Source organism: Pseudomyrmex gracilis, unplaced genomic scaffold (genome assembly GCF_002006095.1).
Source record: "Pseudomyrmex gracilis isolate BER0280 unplaced genomic scaffold, ASM200609v1 scaffold_197, whole genome shotgun sequence".
Lineage (NCBI taxonomy): Eukaryota > Metazoa > Arthropoda > Insecta > Hymenoptera > Formicidae > Pseudomyrmex > Pseudomyrmex gracilis.
This window is the reverse complement of record NW_018020781.1, coordinates 61,890-79,330: the sequence shown is the minus strand read 5'-3', so window position 1 is coordinate 79,330 and position 17,441 is coordinate 61,890. Positions and strand designations below refer to the sequence as shown.

Genomic DNA, 17,441 nt, shown 5'->3' with positions numbered 1-17,441 from the left:
GACGTTCCCCACCCCGGCTTCTTTCCAGACGTACAGCTGATATACTTCGGAATATTACCTACTTTCTACGTGACCTATTTACATTTGCGCAAAGGCTCTCGAGGATTTATTGGAAGTATTCGGAAGCGACTTCCGTTGCGCTACGAACACCTATCGGGGAATCTAAAGTTATTTACGCAGAGAGTTCTTCTTAAACGTGTATATATATATATATCTATCGATTCTTAAAACACAAAATCTTTCGATTTCGTGTTAAAGAATAACGGGAGCTGCTTTACCTCTTTGATCCAGCTCTTCCATAGATCTCGATCCCAAGGATGATGGAAACCTAGATACAAGTGCCTGGTCTCGCGATGGTGACTCTCTTCCGGGTGTTGGCTCACATGGCACTGCTGAGTGACCCTGGGAAATCCAGTCACACGCAAAACGAGTTTGCCCAAACGTGACGGCGCATAGCACACCGCGCCACCTCCGCCGCCCAGTTCCAGCCATTCCGCTCGTGATTCTGGACAAGCTATGGAAATTGCGTTTGTCTCGTAGAACATCATCTCTTAGATAAATTTGAAATAAATAAATATATACATATATATATATATATATATATATATATATATATGTGTGTGTGTGTGTGTATAACTATAAGAGTTAATAATCCGATTAACAATGCCAATCTCTGAATGATTTCGAATTATTTTCCGAAGTGCTCATTAATATAACACGTATTTTCTAGAGTGCATATTAATACACATTATAATTCGAATTAAATTCAATTTGAAAATTTATATTGGATGTGTGGTTTGCACCATGCATATAGAAATAATTTTTTTAAATTCTCTTATAAATTTATTAATTTAATATACATTAATCCTTTTCGCCTGCAGACTTAAACAAAAAAACAACCTACTGCAGACTGGATCTGTGAGACCCATGCGACTTTAAAAAATCAAATAATCTCCGCGAAATATTAATATTTTTTAAATATTCTTTTCGAACAATTTTGCGTCAATAATAAAAAACAAATTGAAAAATCTCCGGTAGTTTCGAAGATATAAGCGTTTAAAAAAAAACTAATTTTTTCTAGAAACGCCAATGCGCAATTTTTGAGCGGGTCTGGGAGACCCACTGTCTACAGACAAAGGGTTAATTAATATATATGCATACGTATGTATGCATATATATTAATATGTGTGTATATCCGAGAAAAAATGGAAAACGAGCGATCATGTGGGATTATATATGGGTCAGGTGTGGTTTTATATGATCATATCAGATTTTATTTAAATCGGCTGTGATTTTTACACGTAATCGTGTAAAATCAAATCCGAAATTTGACGTAATCTGATCACTTATATACAATCTTATATATGATCATATGTGTGTTTCTATTTTTTTCCGGGTACATATATAAAACATATGCAAATATATATAATCGTCTTTACAACATATTGGCAAGAAAAATGTCACATGTTGAAAAAATATCTAGCAACGAATTTTGACACGGTCCTACATCAATCCTTCTGTTGCGAGCTCGCTGTAAACACGTGACAGATATTGACATTTCGACTCTTTAAAATGTAAAAAATTCCAGACACATAAAAAAAAAACAAAAAAAAAACACGCAAAGTGCGCGATAGAACAACTCCATTTCTTACTTCCCGAGACGTATACCTACAATATGTACTAATTACGTCGAGCTACGCCAAGAATGTTGGACGGTCATTGATATTCCAATGACGACCGATTACATTCCACGGCGTCGGCTTTCAGGGACCATCCATCACACCGGATCGGAACGCTCGCGCAGACACACAAACGCCCATCGGGTATTATCGAATTTTTGCGCGACTTCCCTCCCCCCCCCTCGCCATCACGGGAAAAACAGAGGTTCCGCACAGACCTTCCGGCGATCCAATACGAAATTTATTCGTAGCGACGGACCGCGAAATATCGAGAACACTGAGCTCTACCGGCGAACAGATGCACGATTATCGAATTCGATCCATCAGCGCGTTGGAAAATCTCGTTGGGAGTGTTGAAAAAGAAGATTGCAAGAAGACCATTGGATTCTGTCACGTAGAGAATTACAAACAAAGCTCATTTGTTGAATAATATATAGAGCTTTTTAGATCGTAATTAATATTTTTGATTTACATAAATTTTTAATAAAATAAAATTATATTTAATAAAATGTATTTCTCTCGCTCTCTCTCGTCGGCTCCGACACTCTCTTCTTCTAAAAATAGCTCTAAGATTCAAGGAATCGCTGTTGAATTTATTTGAGAACGCAGGGTCAGTAAACGAACTATCGTTATATCTATAACGTAAGCAGAAAGGTCACACAAATATTCGTTCTCAAATCGTAGAATTCCAGGCAATTCCTAATTGAAGCCCCCAGCCGTAGCCGCAGCTTAAATCAGCGAATACCGACGAAGCTGACCAGCTTCCGGAATAGCCGCCATTCTATACGTCCATGCTAGATTGTGGTTCCATTTGCAAGATACGTATCGAGCAGTGGGCAATTTCCTAACAGCGAGGCACAGATATACAAAGTGTGTTCCCGCGTGTTCTCGCGAAATCGGTGCTTGTTAGAGAGTAAATTGAATGACGAAACTAAATAAACGCGAAACCTTGACGAAAATTTTACTCCACAAATTTCCCTTAAGCGTTTTTCTCGTACAATCGTTTTACGTACTCGAGTGAGAGAGAGAGAGAAAGAGAGAGAGAAAGTAAAACGCAATTATTTTAACTGTGTACTATGTTTACAAACTATGTTTACAAAACGTAAAATATTGCAGACTTCACACAAAAAAAAAGTATTCAACCCGATGTATCATCAGCTCTCATCAATTACAGAGAGAAAAGTTACGTAAAATAAAAAATCTCTTTCGGATAAATTTAAACAACGAAGAATCCGTAGATACCGAGGATCATCGAGATATCTCATCTTCCTCCCGTCTTTCGTCACGTATGCCACAAATCTTCGGCCCCTGAAAAGTAACGGTCTGACAGAGGGTTCGTCCCCGGGAAAGTTGCTCGCTGTTGATTCAGCAGGGGTTCGCGATGGCGAACACCTGTTACCGCGGCTATCTCGCGTTTAATCAAGCCGCTGGTTCCCGAAGGAACGACCGGCGCGGCCGTTCCTAACTGACGCGATGCCAGACAACTTGGGTTTTAGAGCGTTTCGATGGCCGCTCGCCATGAAACACGTTTAGGCCGGAATTACCACGTTGCGTTTGAAATAGCGGATGTTGTTTCACGTTGTTGCGCAATATATTGAAACAAATGCGACTATAGATCGCAACATCTATGTTCGTTGACGTTTAATAAAATACAACAACAACGTTCGTTAATTTAACACGCGCGAGTTTATAATCTAAACCTAAACATTTTGAATCCCGATCGCAACGTCCGATAATATTCACAAGCGTCACGTCTCTGGAAAATGGATTTAGTATAGATGTTACATACTTTCAGCAATCAAAACATCGTCACTTCACGAGGGAGATAGAAAGAAAAAAAAAGAAGCGTGGCCTATCTTGCCGTCGATATATATATATATATACTACGTTCCGGGCGCACATTTGTGGCTTCTTTGGAAAATGCCGAATGCAATTCGAACGTTTCTCGAGCGAGACAACTCTATTCCGGTCACGTTCGGCAAAGTCGCGTCTGACTTCGTTGTCTTTTGCCGGAAACGTCTGAATCAATGGATCTTCACGTGGAAATGAACGTTCAATTTTAAACAATAAATCTATATGTATCTTATTTTTTTAATTATTTGTTTAACTTAAATATAAGAGCAAGTTTATTAAAGAGTTTTTTTTAAGTCGGTGTGTAAATAAATGTGTGTTTTGTTTAAATTTTATCAATTATTTTTATATATGTCGTTGAAATTCTCATTTGAAAATGTACTTTTTTTGCGTTATTTATATATATATATAAATACCAACAACGATTTTTCTTTCGCGCGATAACGACGCACCGTATCTGAATGTTCGGCGAACGTAATTGCACGTCAGAACGATAAATCCCTTCGGCTGAAGAAATTCTTGATCCGCGGCACGCATCTCGTTGGTGACAAGATCGTCCCAAAGAAGGGATAAGGGACGGACGTAGATAAATCATGATGTTTCGGCTGTCGGGAAAAGAAGAGAGGCGGAGAAAACATTAACGGAACTGATCTCGCACAATATTTTTTTTTTTCTCATCATCTCTTTATCTCTTCTAAGAATTTTCCACGAATTTTTGCGATTGCTCACACATATTATAAGTGTGAATTTTTGAAAACTGAAATCAATTTTAATAAATTTATTAAAACATTTATAACAAAATCAAAGTGTTACGTAAGGCGAGGTTTTTAATATCGAGGGAAGTGATTAACGGTAATGAACGTAAGATTTTCGAAAACTTCAACGGCAAAAAAAAACTTGCCTTGAGAAAAACTTGGAATTTAAATTAAATTAACAGTTTAAAAAAATACTTTAAAAGTTCCTTAAAATAAAATTGGATTGTCCAGTTGACGCTCGGTGCGACAGTTAGAAAAATATGTTCTTGCTCTCGGAAAAGATCTTGTATAAGCTTATGACTGTTGTGTTGTGAGAATGTAAGCTCAAGAAATTCGCTCTTCTTACACGTCGCGCTTCTTCAAGAATTTCCCGATCTCAGGGGTTGCGAGAGAAAACAGACAGATATACGGCGGCCATCATCAGATAATTTCCAATGTCTCTGACAGACGCTCTGGGATTGTTTCTTTTCCGCGGTGAGTTGTTTTCTACCCGAGCGAGCAAGCCCACGCGCTTCTTTTCGTCCTAAATTTTCTTATCTCGAGAATATCAGAGAATTACGCGTGCGGAGCCCTTACCTGGATAAAGAAAGAGCCTGGAGCCGATGACGGCCAAGGGTCGTCGTTTCCATTGGGGAAAAACCAACCCCTTTAGTACCAGAGTGTAGCCGCAACGGCTGTATCCTGCCAAATCCAACAATGGCGATGCGGGTCCTGACAGGAAAACAGAAAAAGACACCGGTGACTTTACACCTATTACTTTAAAGGTTACCACTTTTAATCAACGCGCGGAGGAAAGTAAATGTTTTTCAGGTTGTACGCGGGTAAAAATTGTTTAAGTAGTAAACCCGGTAGAAAATATTTATTTCTATCTCTTTGGGTTAATTTTTAAAGAATTGTTGGTTCCAAAAAAATCTATACATTGTGATATATATATATACATATATACATATAGAATTCTTTATTGCATATGCAGCGGCAAACGGCGCGCGACGAAATTGAGTTACGTTTACAAACAGAAACGCAAATTTTCAGAGAATTTTGCAGACCGTACGTGACATACGAATCGTACCGCTCTTGTTTTTTATTCATTGCGCCAACGATATAGACCTTTTAAACGTTTGAGAAATGCAAAAATGTTACTCGATATTTACGTTAAAAATGTTCCGTTTCCGTGAGTATTATACACGCGCGTTATACAGTTTTAACACATCCGCGCAACGACGATATTAAATATACATTTTTTGAAAAACAATTGCGATCATCAAACTTCCTTCTCGCGTCGTCAAACAATTAGAGAGAAATCACTATACGGACTCTCGATTATGTGAACAGCAAACTCTCTATTATCAGAAAAAAGCAATTATTGTCCTTGGCAGCGTGATATTTCTTTGCGGATGTGTAAATATCAGACTACGTCGCCGCTGGCGAGAAATGCTCGCGAGCTTCGCTTCGCCATCTCCGCGATAAAATCCAATAAATCGTGCGCGGTTATTAAAGCCAGCGTGTGCGTGGGGCTTTATTGCGACTGGAAAATGCCACGGTACGAACAATATTCAGCAATTTCAGAGAGAAAGCAATTTATTATGCAAGTACAAGAGAAAAGTTCTGCAATCCTGTTTGAATAAAAAAAAAAAAAAAAGAAAAAAAAAAGAAAAACAAACATCGGTAATACTTCGGACAATATTAAGTTTAGGCTCAAATAGAAAACAGACTTATTTGTGTTTTAATAATAATACTTTGAAATGTTACTGTGTTCATTGTGTCGCTTCTCTCAAATTACTCACCTCGCGTTCTCACGCGCTGTGAATAAATCGCGCGTGAATTTAACTCTAACAAGAATTCGAAGCGAATCTATTTTCTCGACAAAATGAATCACCATTTGGTGCTCAATGTCTGAATTCGGTTTCCGGGAGCAAAAGTTTCCGCGGGGAAATTACGGACAAGAGCTGGGAACACGATAATCGGCGTTTAACGTTTTCGGCTTAGCCGGGCCCGGGCTAAGCCAGGCCAGACGGTTATGTCGTTTGCTAGGGCGGCGGCGGCGGCGGCGGCGGTGGCGGCTGTGGCGCGAGCGCGCGCTTCCGCCACTTCCGGCCAGGAAACTCTCAGTCGTTAGCGGTTATTATGGTTAAATATGCTCGCGCCGGCGGCGACGGCGGTACGCCGCCTGCTAGATAAATTTGCTGTTTTAACGTTTCAGCCCTTGCATCAACGTGCGCGGCTCTGCTGTAATCCGCTCCAATTCTGCGCCATGAAACGTCAAACGGCACGTAAACGCGCGATATCGTCGGATTTGCAGTCGCGGCGAAAACTAAAATGGGGGAAGAACTTCCCCCGCGGAAGTTGTGTTACGTTAAGCTGGATAAACGCGCGAGTTGAAACGACAAAGTGAGCGTGTAAATAATGCACGCTATAGATATGCGTGAACATTTAGTGCTTTCGGATGTTATTAACAGATACCGCTAGACACAAAATTGTCGTCGACCGATTTAAATTTTGACACGCATTTTCAGAGAGTCCTGTGTCAATATTTAAATATCGCATTTTTCAATTCAATAAACAAGTTCATACGCGGAGTAAATAAAATAACTCGGATATATGTTTATATGTATATACATATATATATATACATGTATATATATATATATATTTGTATGAGTAAATTGTAGAAAAATAAAATTGGAAAAACTGCGGAGAGAGTAAATCGTGCAAATATTGATGCAAAAATAATGGACGACTTGGTCAGCGAGAATTTGGATTATTTGAACGTTTCGACATTTGGAACATGCGAAACATGTGTTTTTTTTGCACATGTTTGGATCTTTGCTTTAGAGTTTTGCTTATCTGTGAATTTTGCATTTCTTGCGTAAATAAACAACAAGCGCGTGTATGTATGTGTGAAATAAAAAAATACGGGAGAATGGCCCGAAAGTCAGAGGGAGTCGCACGAAAAGTGCGTTTATGACTGTCAGTTTTTCTGGGGGGGGGGGGGTATCAGCGAGTTCAACAAAAAAAAACAAAGCGCGAGCATCTCTCCCTGCCCCACTGAAATATCAATCATGTTCCGTTTTCCAATATCGTCGGTGGTCTGGCAACGAAATGCGGACGTCGCAGTTTATCGGTTTCTTGCAAAAATTGAACGTACACGACAGTAAACAGAAGCCGGGACAGCATGAAGGTAATTTCCGAGTTCGTTCTGCGGAAAGTAGTTAAGAAAGACGAGCAGTAATTCTCTGTGTAGGGGGCGCGAAAGTCGCTTCGAACTCTCGTAGATTGCATTTTATAAGGCAAACCTCCCCCTCCCATACGCACACACACATATATATATATATATATCGTAATATTTGTAAGTGCAAATCGCAAATAAATTGACTTATATATTTCGCAATTATAACGCGATTACGAGGGTTTTAAGTCGCGCGTCAAAGTAAGTTTTGCGAGATTGCCGGAAGAGAAAAAAGGAAAGCGCGTGCGCGAACGAGAAAAAAAGACAAGAAAATTATAAAATTTTGTCGCAGTTTCACAACGATTACGACGACGACGACGACGACGACGACGCACGCGAATCGCGCGCGTGCGACGCTTTAACTTAATTAACTCGGCTAAATTGTGCCACGTAAGTTACGTAATGCGCTTCGAGTTTATATCGCCGAGCGACCGAGCGGCGCGCAGAAGCGCCTTGAAATTGCTCATTAATAGCGGCAATAACGTTATAATTAGCGGGGCACGCGAGCGAGCGAGCGAGCAAGCCCCGTCGTTTTGTGTCTCTAGAACGAGAACACTCGCGAAAGTACCCACTTACGGCTGCCTGTGTTGACACTAGCTAGCTATACTGTCGTATATACAGGGAGCTCCGGTTAAGTGGAACGAACGTTTCTTTATATTACGGCGATTGCGAACAACAACAATTCTATTATGCGAAAACGTCAAACGCGTTTCTGCGCATATCTAGACTCGCGATGAACAAACAAAAACAAAAAACAAATAGAGATAAAAGTTTTACGTTTTTAAAGAGGGATATTTCGCCGGGGTCTAACGGAAAAATCGGTTTTTTTTTTTTTTTTTTTCAAAACGTTAAAAGGTCTCGAGTATATCTGCAAAACTTTTTTTTGAAATTTCTCAAATATACTTAAAATATTAATAAATATAATGCTTCAAATGCTTTACTTTGATATCTCTCTTTATTGCTTCAAAAAAAAAAAAAGGATCTGAAAATCACTTTGTTTTTGACGCTTTAGATCAAAGAACCTCGCTTTAAGACGCGGCGAAGCGTGTAATCTTCTTTCAATTAAGAAAAAAAAAAAACATCAGAAACAAAAAAGTGTACATCATCATAATTACAGCAATTATTCTTTCCTAAATTAGAAATGTTTTCTCTTAATAGTTTTTTTAAATATTTTAATACACACCGAGCGTTGAAATTGTGTCGTCATTGATGTTATATAGCTAATAGAAGATTTTTTTTTTCTATTACTCTCGCGTGCAGGTTGCAGAGTGTTAGAAAAGATCTCTCTACAATTTTGGGTGGACTTCGAACCACCGGAATTGTATATAAACACTTCAAAAGAGAATCTCGTGAGATAGAGATCACGTGACAATCTCGGTGAGCTATTCAGCTTATCGGACGGAGAACGACTTGTGAAAAATCCGAACACAGTTTTGCTCCGGATTCGAATCTGGAATATCTTTGGTTACTGGTCCCGTAACAAATCAACTAAGCTAGTTGGTTTGTGCAGAATCAGTAATCAAAGATATTTCAGATTCGAATCCGGAGCAAAACTGTGTTCGGATTTTTCACAGGTCGTTCTCCGTCCGATAAGCTGAATAGCTCACCGAGATTGTCACGTGATCTCTATCTCACGAGAGATCTCTAAATTTGAAGTGTGTATGTACACTTCCGGTGGTTCACCTAAAATTGTACGGGTTCTTTCAAACACTCTACAACCTGCACGAGAGAGTAATAGAAAAAATAAAAATCTTTTCTTAGCTATATAACATCAATGATGACAATTTCAACGCGCGCGTACTGGTAAATGATGATCATAAAAGGCCGGATATCATTATTTTTAAATCTATTTTTTATTTTTTTATCTATTTTCATACAACACGTATATAAAATGTTCAATCTCAAACAATAAACAAGTCTGTGAACTATATTCCACAGTTAATAAAAAGTTAAGTAAAAAACAATGAGACAATGCTGACACAAGTTTATTGGAACGTTTAGATTCTCTTTATTGTGTGATCATCTTCAGCCAATCTTAATAATCAAATAATCAAATAAATACAGCAAAAAGATATTGTGATCGACATGTCAGTAAATAGAGAAAGTCGATAAGAGTAAAAAATAGCAATGTGTGTCAACAACATTATAACTATTTATTTCCTAGATGTATAGTTAGACTATAAACTGTGACTGCTGTTGAACTGATGAAGAGTGTCGACATTTTATAGTCTAATAACTATAAACTGGGAATAAATGATTACACAATGTTGTTGACACACATTTTTTTACTCTTACTGACTCCGTTTACTGTCGGTCGCAATATTTTTTTGCTGTATTTATTTGATTATTAAGATTGGCCGAGGACGATCGCACACAATAAATAGAGTCGAAACGTTCCAATAAACTTGTCAGTATTGTTTCATTATTATTCATTATCACTAACTGTGGAACGTAGCTCACAGATTTGTTTATAATTTGAAATTTCATTTGGAGGCTTATTATTATTGTCAAATAAAATATTCAATATTTATATGTGTTAAAAAATTCCAGAGCGCATGTTTTTGTTTCTATCTCTCTCTTTCTGGATATATTCGATTCTACAATATATAAATTTTATCTCTCGATGTAATCAAATCGATGTGATCGACAAGTGTGGCACTTAAAATTAGTTAAATCGCTCGTTTCGTTAATTAATCATCTCGGTCTGTAACGTAAAGGTTAAAACGACGGGAATTAGACAGGCACGATTCTCTCAACGAAAGTTGCTCTCGCGAGCAACTAAGATGACGAGGAGATAGTCGGGATGACGAAGTGCTCAACTAACGCAATTAGCTCGCAGAAGGTGGCTCACGTCGACCCGTTGAAAGTATTACCTCGCGACGTAACGAAATCCGACGCGCTTTGTAATTACCGGGATTAGGATTTACGAAAGGGGTAATAAATGTTTTAAATTTACGTACGTGTACATACATGTGTAAATGCATTGTCTACACGTAATATAATATGATAGAAACGTATTTTCGCGCATTAGACTCTTATCTTGCGCATTTTGTGTATAAAGTAACACCTAAATCGATTTTAAAAGTAATGTTTTTTTTGCGGAAAAGAGCGAAGAACAACATATGCCGCATCACATACGTAATTCTTATACTAACCTACGTGAAAACCGATAAGATGCCTGAGTTCGGGATCCACTCCCAGACGAGTGCGTCGAGACAGTTCCTGGTAGCCGAGCCTTTGAAGAAATTGATCCTGAATCTCCAGCGGCTTCTCCTGGGACGCCAACCTCCTACCTGGCTCGCCGCCATACTGGAAATATATATTCATGGAATGTTTATTTTAATAACGAAAAAAAAAACAACAGGAACATCGTATTCAGAGAAGAAAGAAATTCCTGCGAAGAGCGAGCGTGTTAAAATTTCAAACAAAACAACGAAATGTTGCGCGAATTGTAAACACAATTTGTGAATAATAATTGATGAGCAGGGATTTTAATTTGCAAATAAAGCTATGCATTACTAGTAACGTCGTATGATCGTGTACGTGATCACAATCTCAGTGTTGATATTTTTAATTCCCCCGTGGCGATAATTACAATGACTAAATAAAAGCTTTTAGTAAAATTAAAAATTAAAAACTCTCGTTAATAAATATTTGATATTAATATTGATGCTGCGAGCAACACACAACAACTGTTTTATAGTTTATTAGTTTGTTGGTTTACGAAAGCCATGATGAGTTTTTTGAAATCAAAGGTTCTTTTACAGAGGAAGGAATCCATCATTTTTCTGTTATTAATTAAAAAATCATTTTGATGCAGTCTTTGTATGTATATCTCATTATGTCTTTATTCGTATCGAGCAACGTTTTATACCTGTACCTACATGGTAGTATTTTTTCTTTTCAATAAAATGTTGTTGTAAAATTTTTTAGAAATCTTTAGCTTTAATTGTAAAATTAATTAACAGGTTAATTAAAAATGAGAAAAAAAGAGTTGAAATTGAATCTAGAGAACAAAAGTAAAAGATAGAATCTTTGTAACTTATATTTGTTACTGGCAATTAAAAAATGTTAAACAAACAAGAAAATATAGCGAAGAGTTGAGCGAAGAGTTAAAGTTTTCATTTTACTTATAAATACATTATATATACCAGACAAACCACTAAAGATGACTTGAACTAATAAAGTCGAGACGTTTGGAATAATAACTCATTGGATTTTTAATGCAAAACAACCCTGCACAACCGGTTCGAGAAGCCCGTTACTCAACTTTCATATTAAATTATTTTTCGTGAACCTGAGGGGACTCCCCATCACACACTTCAAGCTTAATATATACCAGTATATAGATTCTTTTATTCTAGATATAAGAGAATTTTGTATATAAATTGGACGAGTAAACGTACGAAAAACTAATGTTCCGAGTTCCGCAATATTCTTTGTTCTAAATTTTGCTGACGTGGCAATCTTAAATATAAGACTTGTTTCAATAGCAAAACTTTTAAATTTATCAGAAATCCAAGCAATCTATTCGGCTTAAAACTTAAAAGAGCGCAGATCTTCTGATTTTTTTTTAACAAAAATAAGTAAATGTTGTTTGAATTTTTGAAAATAAATCCTAGGGTCGGTTGATTATTTTTACAAGTCTCTACAGGTTCCACATGTGCGAGAAATTTGAAATTTTTAGTGACCGCAGACGTCTGATATACGTTCTTTGCCGTGGAGGGTGAAAATTGTACATTGTATATGTACATATAAAGTTCAGCAGTAATATAAGAAAATGTAGGCACATTTGAAATTCTCCTCTCGAATGAAATATATCGGTAAGATATTGTTACGGCTATACACACATTTATTTCTGCCCGCTTGTACGTTATATCGTCGTTTGCGTCATAAAATTCTCGTACAAAAAGTCGTCAACCTATTTTTAAAATCTTACGTACGTTTTGAGAATTTCCAACCACCGGTCGCCAAAAGTTTCGAATCGACCAACGAGAACGACGGATTCTCCTTGGAAAACTCGTCTGCCGGATCGCCGAGCAAGGCTTTCAACGTCACGTCAATCGCGAACTTTCTCGGAAAAAGTCGTACTTTGGTCAAACACCCCCTTTTAGGTACCAATCGGCTGAACTTCGACAACTACGATCTTCGTGCGGGAGTTGCCGCTTCGCTAAATCATTTAGTCGTTGCAACTTTTCGCGCTGAAAATTCTCTGTCCCTCTCTTTCGACACTGTACACTCAATTATACTAAAAAAAAAAAAAAAAAAGAATATTCTTGATAAAAGTAAACGTGCAAATATTGTTTATTTCGTGTCTATTTTCGTCGATAATTGCGCATACGTGCGCGGTCGATTTGAAATTCAATCAATATCAGAGTTAAGATTCCGCAGAAATTATTCACGCTGAAATGCCGCATTTATGGGAATGTATCAAAGTCGTTTAAACGAAATTTCGATAATGCCGTAATCTGGAAAAACGGATTTTAATTTCGCGAGATAAAACTGTACCTTCGCGCGAGCAAGGAGAAGCATTAGTCGTGACATATGTGCCATAAAAAATTGTAATTCCGGAAAGTGGTCTGTAAATAATAACCCGGTTAGCCGCAGGAGTAAAAGAGATTAATCACACACACAGCGCGCGCATTGGATAGCGAGTTACTTGTATATATCATCGCTAGGTGCGCGGCGAATTTTCTAATTTTTAACCCGAATAATTTTCACAGGCAATTTTCGCGTATTTCACCGCAAAATCCACCTTTAACGCTTTACGTATAGAATGCAATAACACAAACGTGTGAAATATTGTTACAGTCTTTTTTTTTCTTCTAAATATATTGGCCGATTCTAACATTCTTCTTTTTTCTAACATTTTTTTTTCGTTTTTTATTGTCAGTTCGATTTTTATCATTTTTCTTACAATTTTTTTACCAACTCGTTTGTACGTGTCGCGATAGAAACGTTCGAGTGTTTGACGCGCGAAAATTGTCCTTCTCAAGTTGTCTTTCACGCGGATATTTTTCGACTTGCTCTCTTGTAACTGATGTAGTGTAACGTCACGGTCACGAGCTTAGTTTGAAAGCAAAGAGAATCGTTTGAGAACGTTTCGCCCGCAGACGGCGGAAAGAGATGAAACGACGGTCCCTACGCTCAGCATTGAAAGGGAAGCTCTTCATTAACGAAGAGAGCGTAATTAAAGGCTCGAACACTTTTGCACCGCGCGCAGATAATTATATTTCCACACGAAGCGTCTCACTCGCGACCCAAAACGAATATGAATTTTCGACTTTACCGCCACGTTCGCGGAATTTAAGAATTTGAACCACCGAGTCAGCGAATGATCTAATCTGCGTTGAGAGAATGTCGAATTTCGAAATTCAAAAAGCAACGAGTCTCTTATTGACGTCTCAAATGCGACTTATCTCGCTTTTGCACTACAGATTAAAATATTTTGAAGATTAATCGTTTAAGATACTTAAAACATTAGAGACGCGGAGTGAAGCTGATAGTTTTTTTTTTTATTATACAATTAGTTTAAGAGAAGATGTAATTATGTTTACGAGAAGCAGATGAACAGATTTTCCAAGTATTTTCCTCAATTTAAATACAACAAATACGTAAATTGTACAGATCGTACACATCTCTTTATTATTCAACTTAATAAGCGAATATTTATATAAGAGAATATTTTTATTTCAACTTTATAAGTGAATATTTATATAAGAGAAATAACAAGATTTATACACAGAAAAAAAAGAATGGAGTTGCTTCAATTAAAGTTGAACGTCACGGGCTGTCACAAAAATAAATAGTTCGTTCAATTGCATATGCGATTAATTTAACGTCTAGATTCTTAAAGCAACTATCTGCTGTGTGTAGTGCAATAATATTGATGTTGCATCAACAGGATATATTTCAATTAAACTGATATTGTTGATTCAACATCATTTTTTTCCGTGTATAAGATATATTTATATATATAAGATATATTTATATTTATATATTAGAGAAATAACAAGACCGATAAGAGCCAAGCGCTGAAAATGTACGTGCGATGTATTTTTAACATGTAAATTACTACGTTTTATAATTCGAAATAAATTAGAAGTTCGAAAATATCGGATGTGTTTGATTTGCATCTCGTATGTGGAAACAATCCTCTTTGCTTTCTTCCTTATAAATTAAAAAAAAAAAAAAACAAAAAAAAAACACCTTGACCAGAACCTGGACTTTCATTAAATATATTGTTACGCGCAATTTTTTCTGATCAATGTTGAAAACATTCTCGCGCTTTACCAAAGGTATAATGATTACGACATACATACAAAGTACTATCTTTCTTCCGAGGAAGTGTGACAAGTTGAAATGAACAAAAATGAATCACGGGAAGACAAACCGCGTCCGATGTCTCTGTAGTTGTGGTTTGACTTAAGTATAAAGTTTCGCACTGGCTATCGCATCGTCGTTGTTGTTACGTCATCACAGGATTACGTGCGAAGTTACACATTGTTACTTGAGTATAAATAAACTTCAATCTTCTGCTCTTTTCACGTGCGCGCGTTTGTACGCGCGCTATCACAACTTTGTTTTGCACATTTTCCTTATTTATTTTTCTTTTTAGATAGACGGAAGTAAAATGCACTACATATAGTAAAATGCACGAGAATACAGGTTCGCATATTTCACGTGTCATTATTATGAGCGTGCCGTTTTACGCGAAGTGCCTCCGTGAAAAATTCCATCAATCCGTCTAACAGCGACGGGGGTTGCAAGTCGGACGCTTTCTCACGTCGTAAAATTCTCATTTGTTACGATTTAGAAGCTCGTAAGTAACGTCCCCCAAACTAGGCGCGCGCAAGGGAGAGATGGCCGCTTCTCTCTTCTCTCGCGACCAGTTCGGATATGAATTTTCAGCGTGAACTTGCTAGCTAGCAGCACTCGCGTAAATTAAAGTTAAATTGGAATCGGCCAGCTCAGCCCCGAAATTCATTCTGATTCCCTGCTGGCCGCCCTCGACCCTCGAGCTTTCGTCCCACCCCCATTTTCCACGGGTTACTCAAAGTTTCAGGTGGCAACGAGGAGCATTGTTCGGTTAAGTCTCGTTGCTAAACAATATAATGAAATAAAGATACTCTGCAATTTGTGTTGAGAATTCTCTTTAATTGTTTAAAAATCTCTTTTTGATTTTAAAATAAAAATCAAAATCATCATTAGTATCATTGGCGAGTTGGTATTCTGGTCCGATAGAACCGATATTATCGATCCATTGACTCATCCGAGAGGAAACTGGGCTACCTCTATTCCTCTGGAGACTCACACGTAATTAACAAAACTCATTATAAGCGTTCGCTATACGCGGCTATGGCGGCTCGCCGCGGTGTTGATTTTGTTAATTTCGGAAACGCGAAAATTAGTTTGTTTCAAGTCTATATTTTTTCGAATAAAAAGAAAAAAACAACTCGTTTGCAAATCTCACAAGACGCGGTGACACACTTCGCGCAAATACTAGTTTTGCAAAACTTCTTGCGCGAATTTTTGTGCATGCAATTTTATACACGTACGTGAATATAATATGTTCAAAAATAATATATAAAAGTTTTATTACTTTTCTCGAACACAATTCTGCGCATTATTGTTTTTTAAACTCTTTGAGTTCGAAAATCTTTGGTTTATATTCGCGCAAATGTGTGTTTCGATCATTAATTTATTAGCTTCAATTAGTGATAGAAGTGAAATATTCGAACCATGAAATTTCTCATCAAAAACTAAATTTAACATCGAATGTATATCTGGAATGGCATAATTTCGTTTGAACTAGCACGGAGGAAAGCTAAATAATCCTCTGTACTGCTGCAATTATCGAATAGTATAAATGTCATATCGAGTTATGAAATATTGTCATAATGGTCACGCACTAATCGAGAAAGAGAGAGATAGATAGAAAGAGAAACGAGGCCAGCTATTATTCCACTTCAGAAAACTCATGAATCATGAATATTTTATAATATATTTGCGCGCGGCAATTTAACGATATTTTTAATAAAACAAAAAAAAAAAGAAACGTAATAATTTCGAGAAGAGTCGCAGATATATTTGCGAAGAGTTCCGCAAATTTTAATAATATTTATTTAGTTGTTGTGCGCGAACAACTAAACTTTGTTGGTCGTGTAAATATTTGCGGAACGGTTTTAGTTCAAACACACCGACGCACGAAAGCCAATAGACTTGAAAACTCGTCTATTTTCTTTGTTTAGCGTCATCGGACACCTGTTCGCTGACATGGTTGGATGCGTCACCTGATTTCCCTCTTCTGTGTATAACGCAAACTAGCAAACACCTGCTTGCCGTGGCGTCGTCGCGCGGCAGGTGCCTTCCGGTAAATTCGTTTACATAATCGGGTGAGTTTAACCTTGCGCGCGCACGCTGAATTAAGTGCGCGGCGAGCGCGCAAGAAAAAAAACGGCGGGAAAACGGTTTGTCCTCAAAGCGCAGATAAGTAAATAGAATTAGTCTCTCTCATAGGTGAAAATGTGCACGTTTCGAGATACATTCGCGCAATTTTTTTCACTCGTTACGGAAATTTCCCGAGTCGGAGAGAACAAGAGGAAATGGACTTGAAAATCGTCAAAGAGAAGTAGTTTTCTGCAAAAACCGATTCATGGTATTTTTCAGCATTTACTTACTTAATTAGCTCATTTGTTTCTCGTTAAAAAACAAGGATAGAAAAAAAAACACCTACGCTACGTGTAAAAACTTTTCTTGCGTCTTTGTTATTTTAAATTAAAAATACACGACGATCGCTTTCGGAGAGTGCGATCGGTTACGTGGCGATCATTCGTTTTGTTTCTTTCGTTCTTGCGCCGCACGCAAGTGTGTTGTACTATCGCACGACGAGAGAGAGAGAGAGAGAGAGAGAGGGAGAGAGAGAGAGAG

At 37.5% G+C, this 17,441-nt stretch overlaps 1 protein-coding gene across 2 annotated transcripts in view; it reads right to left on the bottom strand.

Moving 5' to 3' along the window:
• Window positions 1-17,441, bottom strand: part of LOC109858302 (PH domain leucine-rich repeat-containing protein phosphatase 2) — a 63,833-nt gene that overhangs the window by 33,653 nt on the left and 12,739 nt on the right. Inside the window, exons 3-5 of one of the 2 annotated variants that reach the window (XM_020435405.1) lie at window positions 10,667-10,820; window positions 4,862-4,996; window positions 279-514 (exon numbers count right to left, since the gene is read on the bottom strand). In XM_020435405.1, the coding sequence (XP_020290994.1) occupies window positions 279-514; window positions 4,862-4,996; window positions 10,667-10,820 (525 nt within the window). The remainder of the gene's footprint in view (window positions 1-278; window positions 515-4,861; window positions 4,997-10,666; window positions 10,821-17,441) is intronic. The other variant, XM_020435406.1, reaches the window with a different exon arrangement.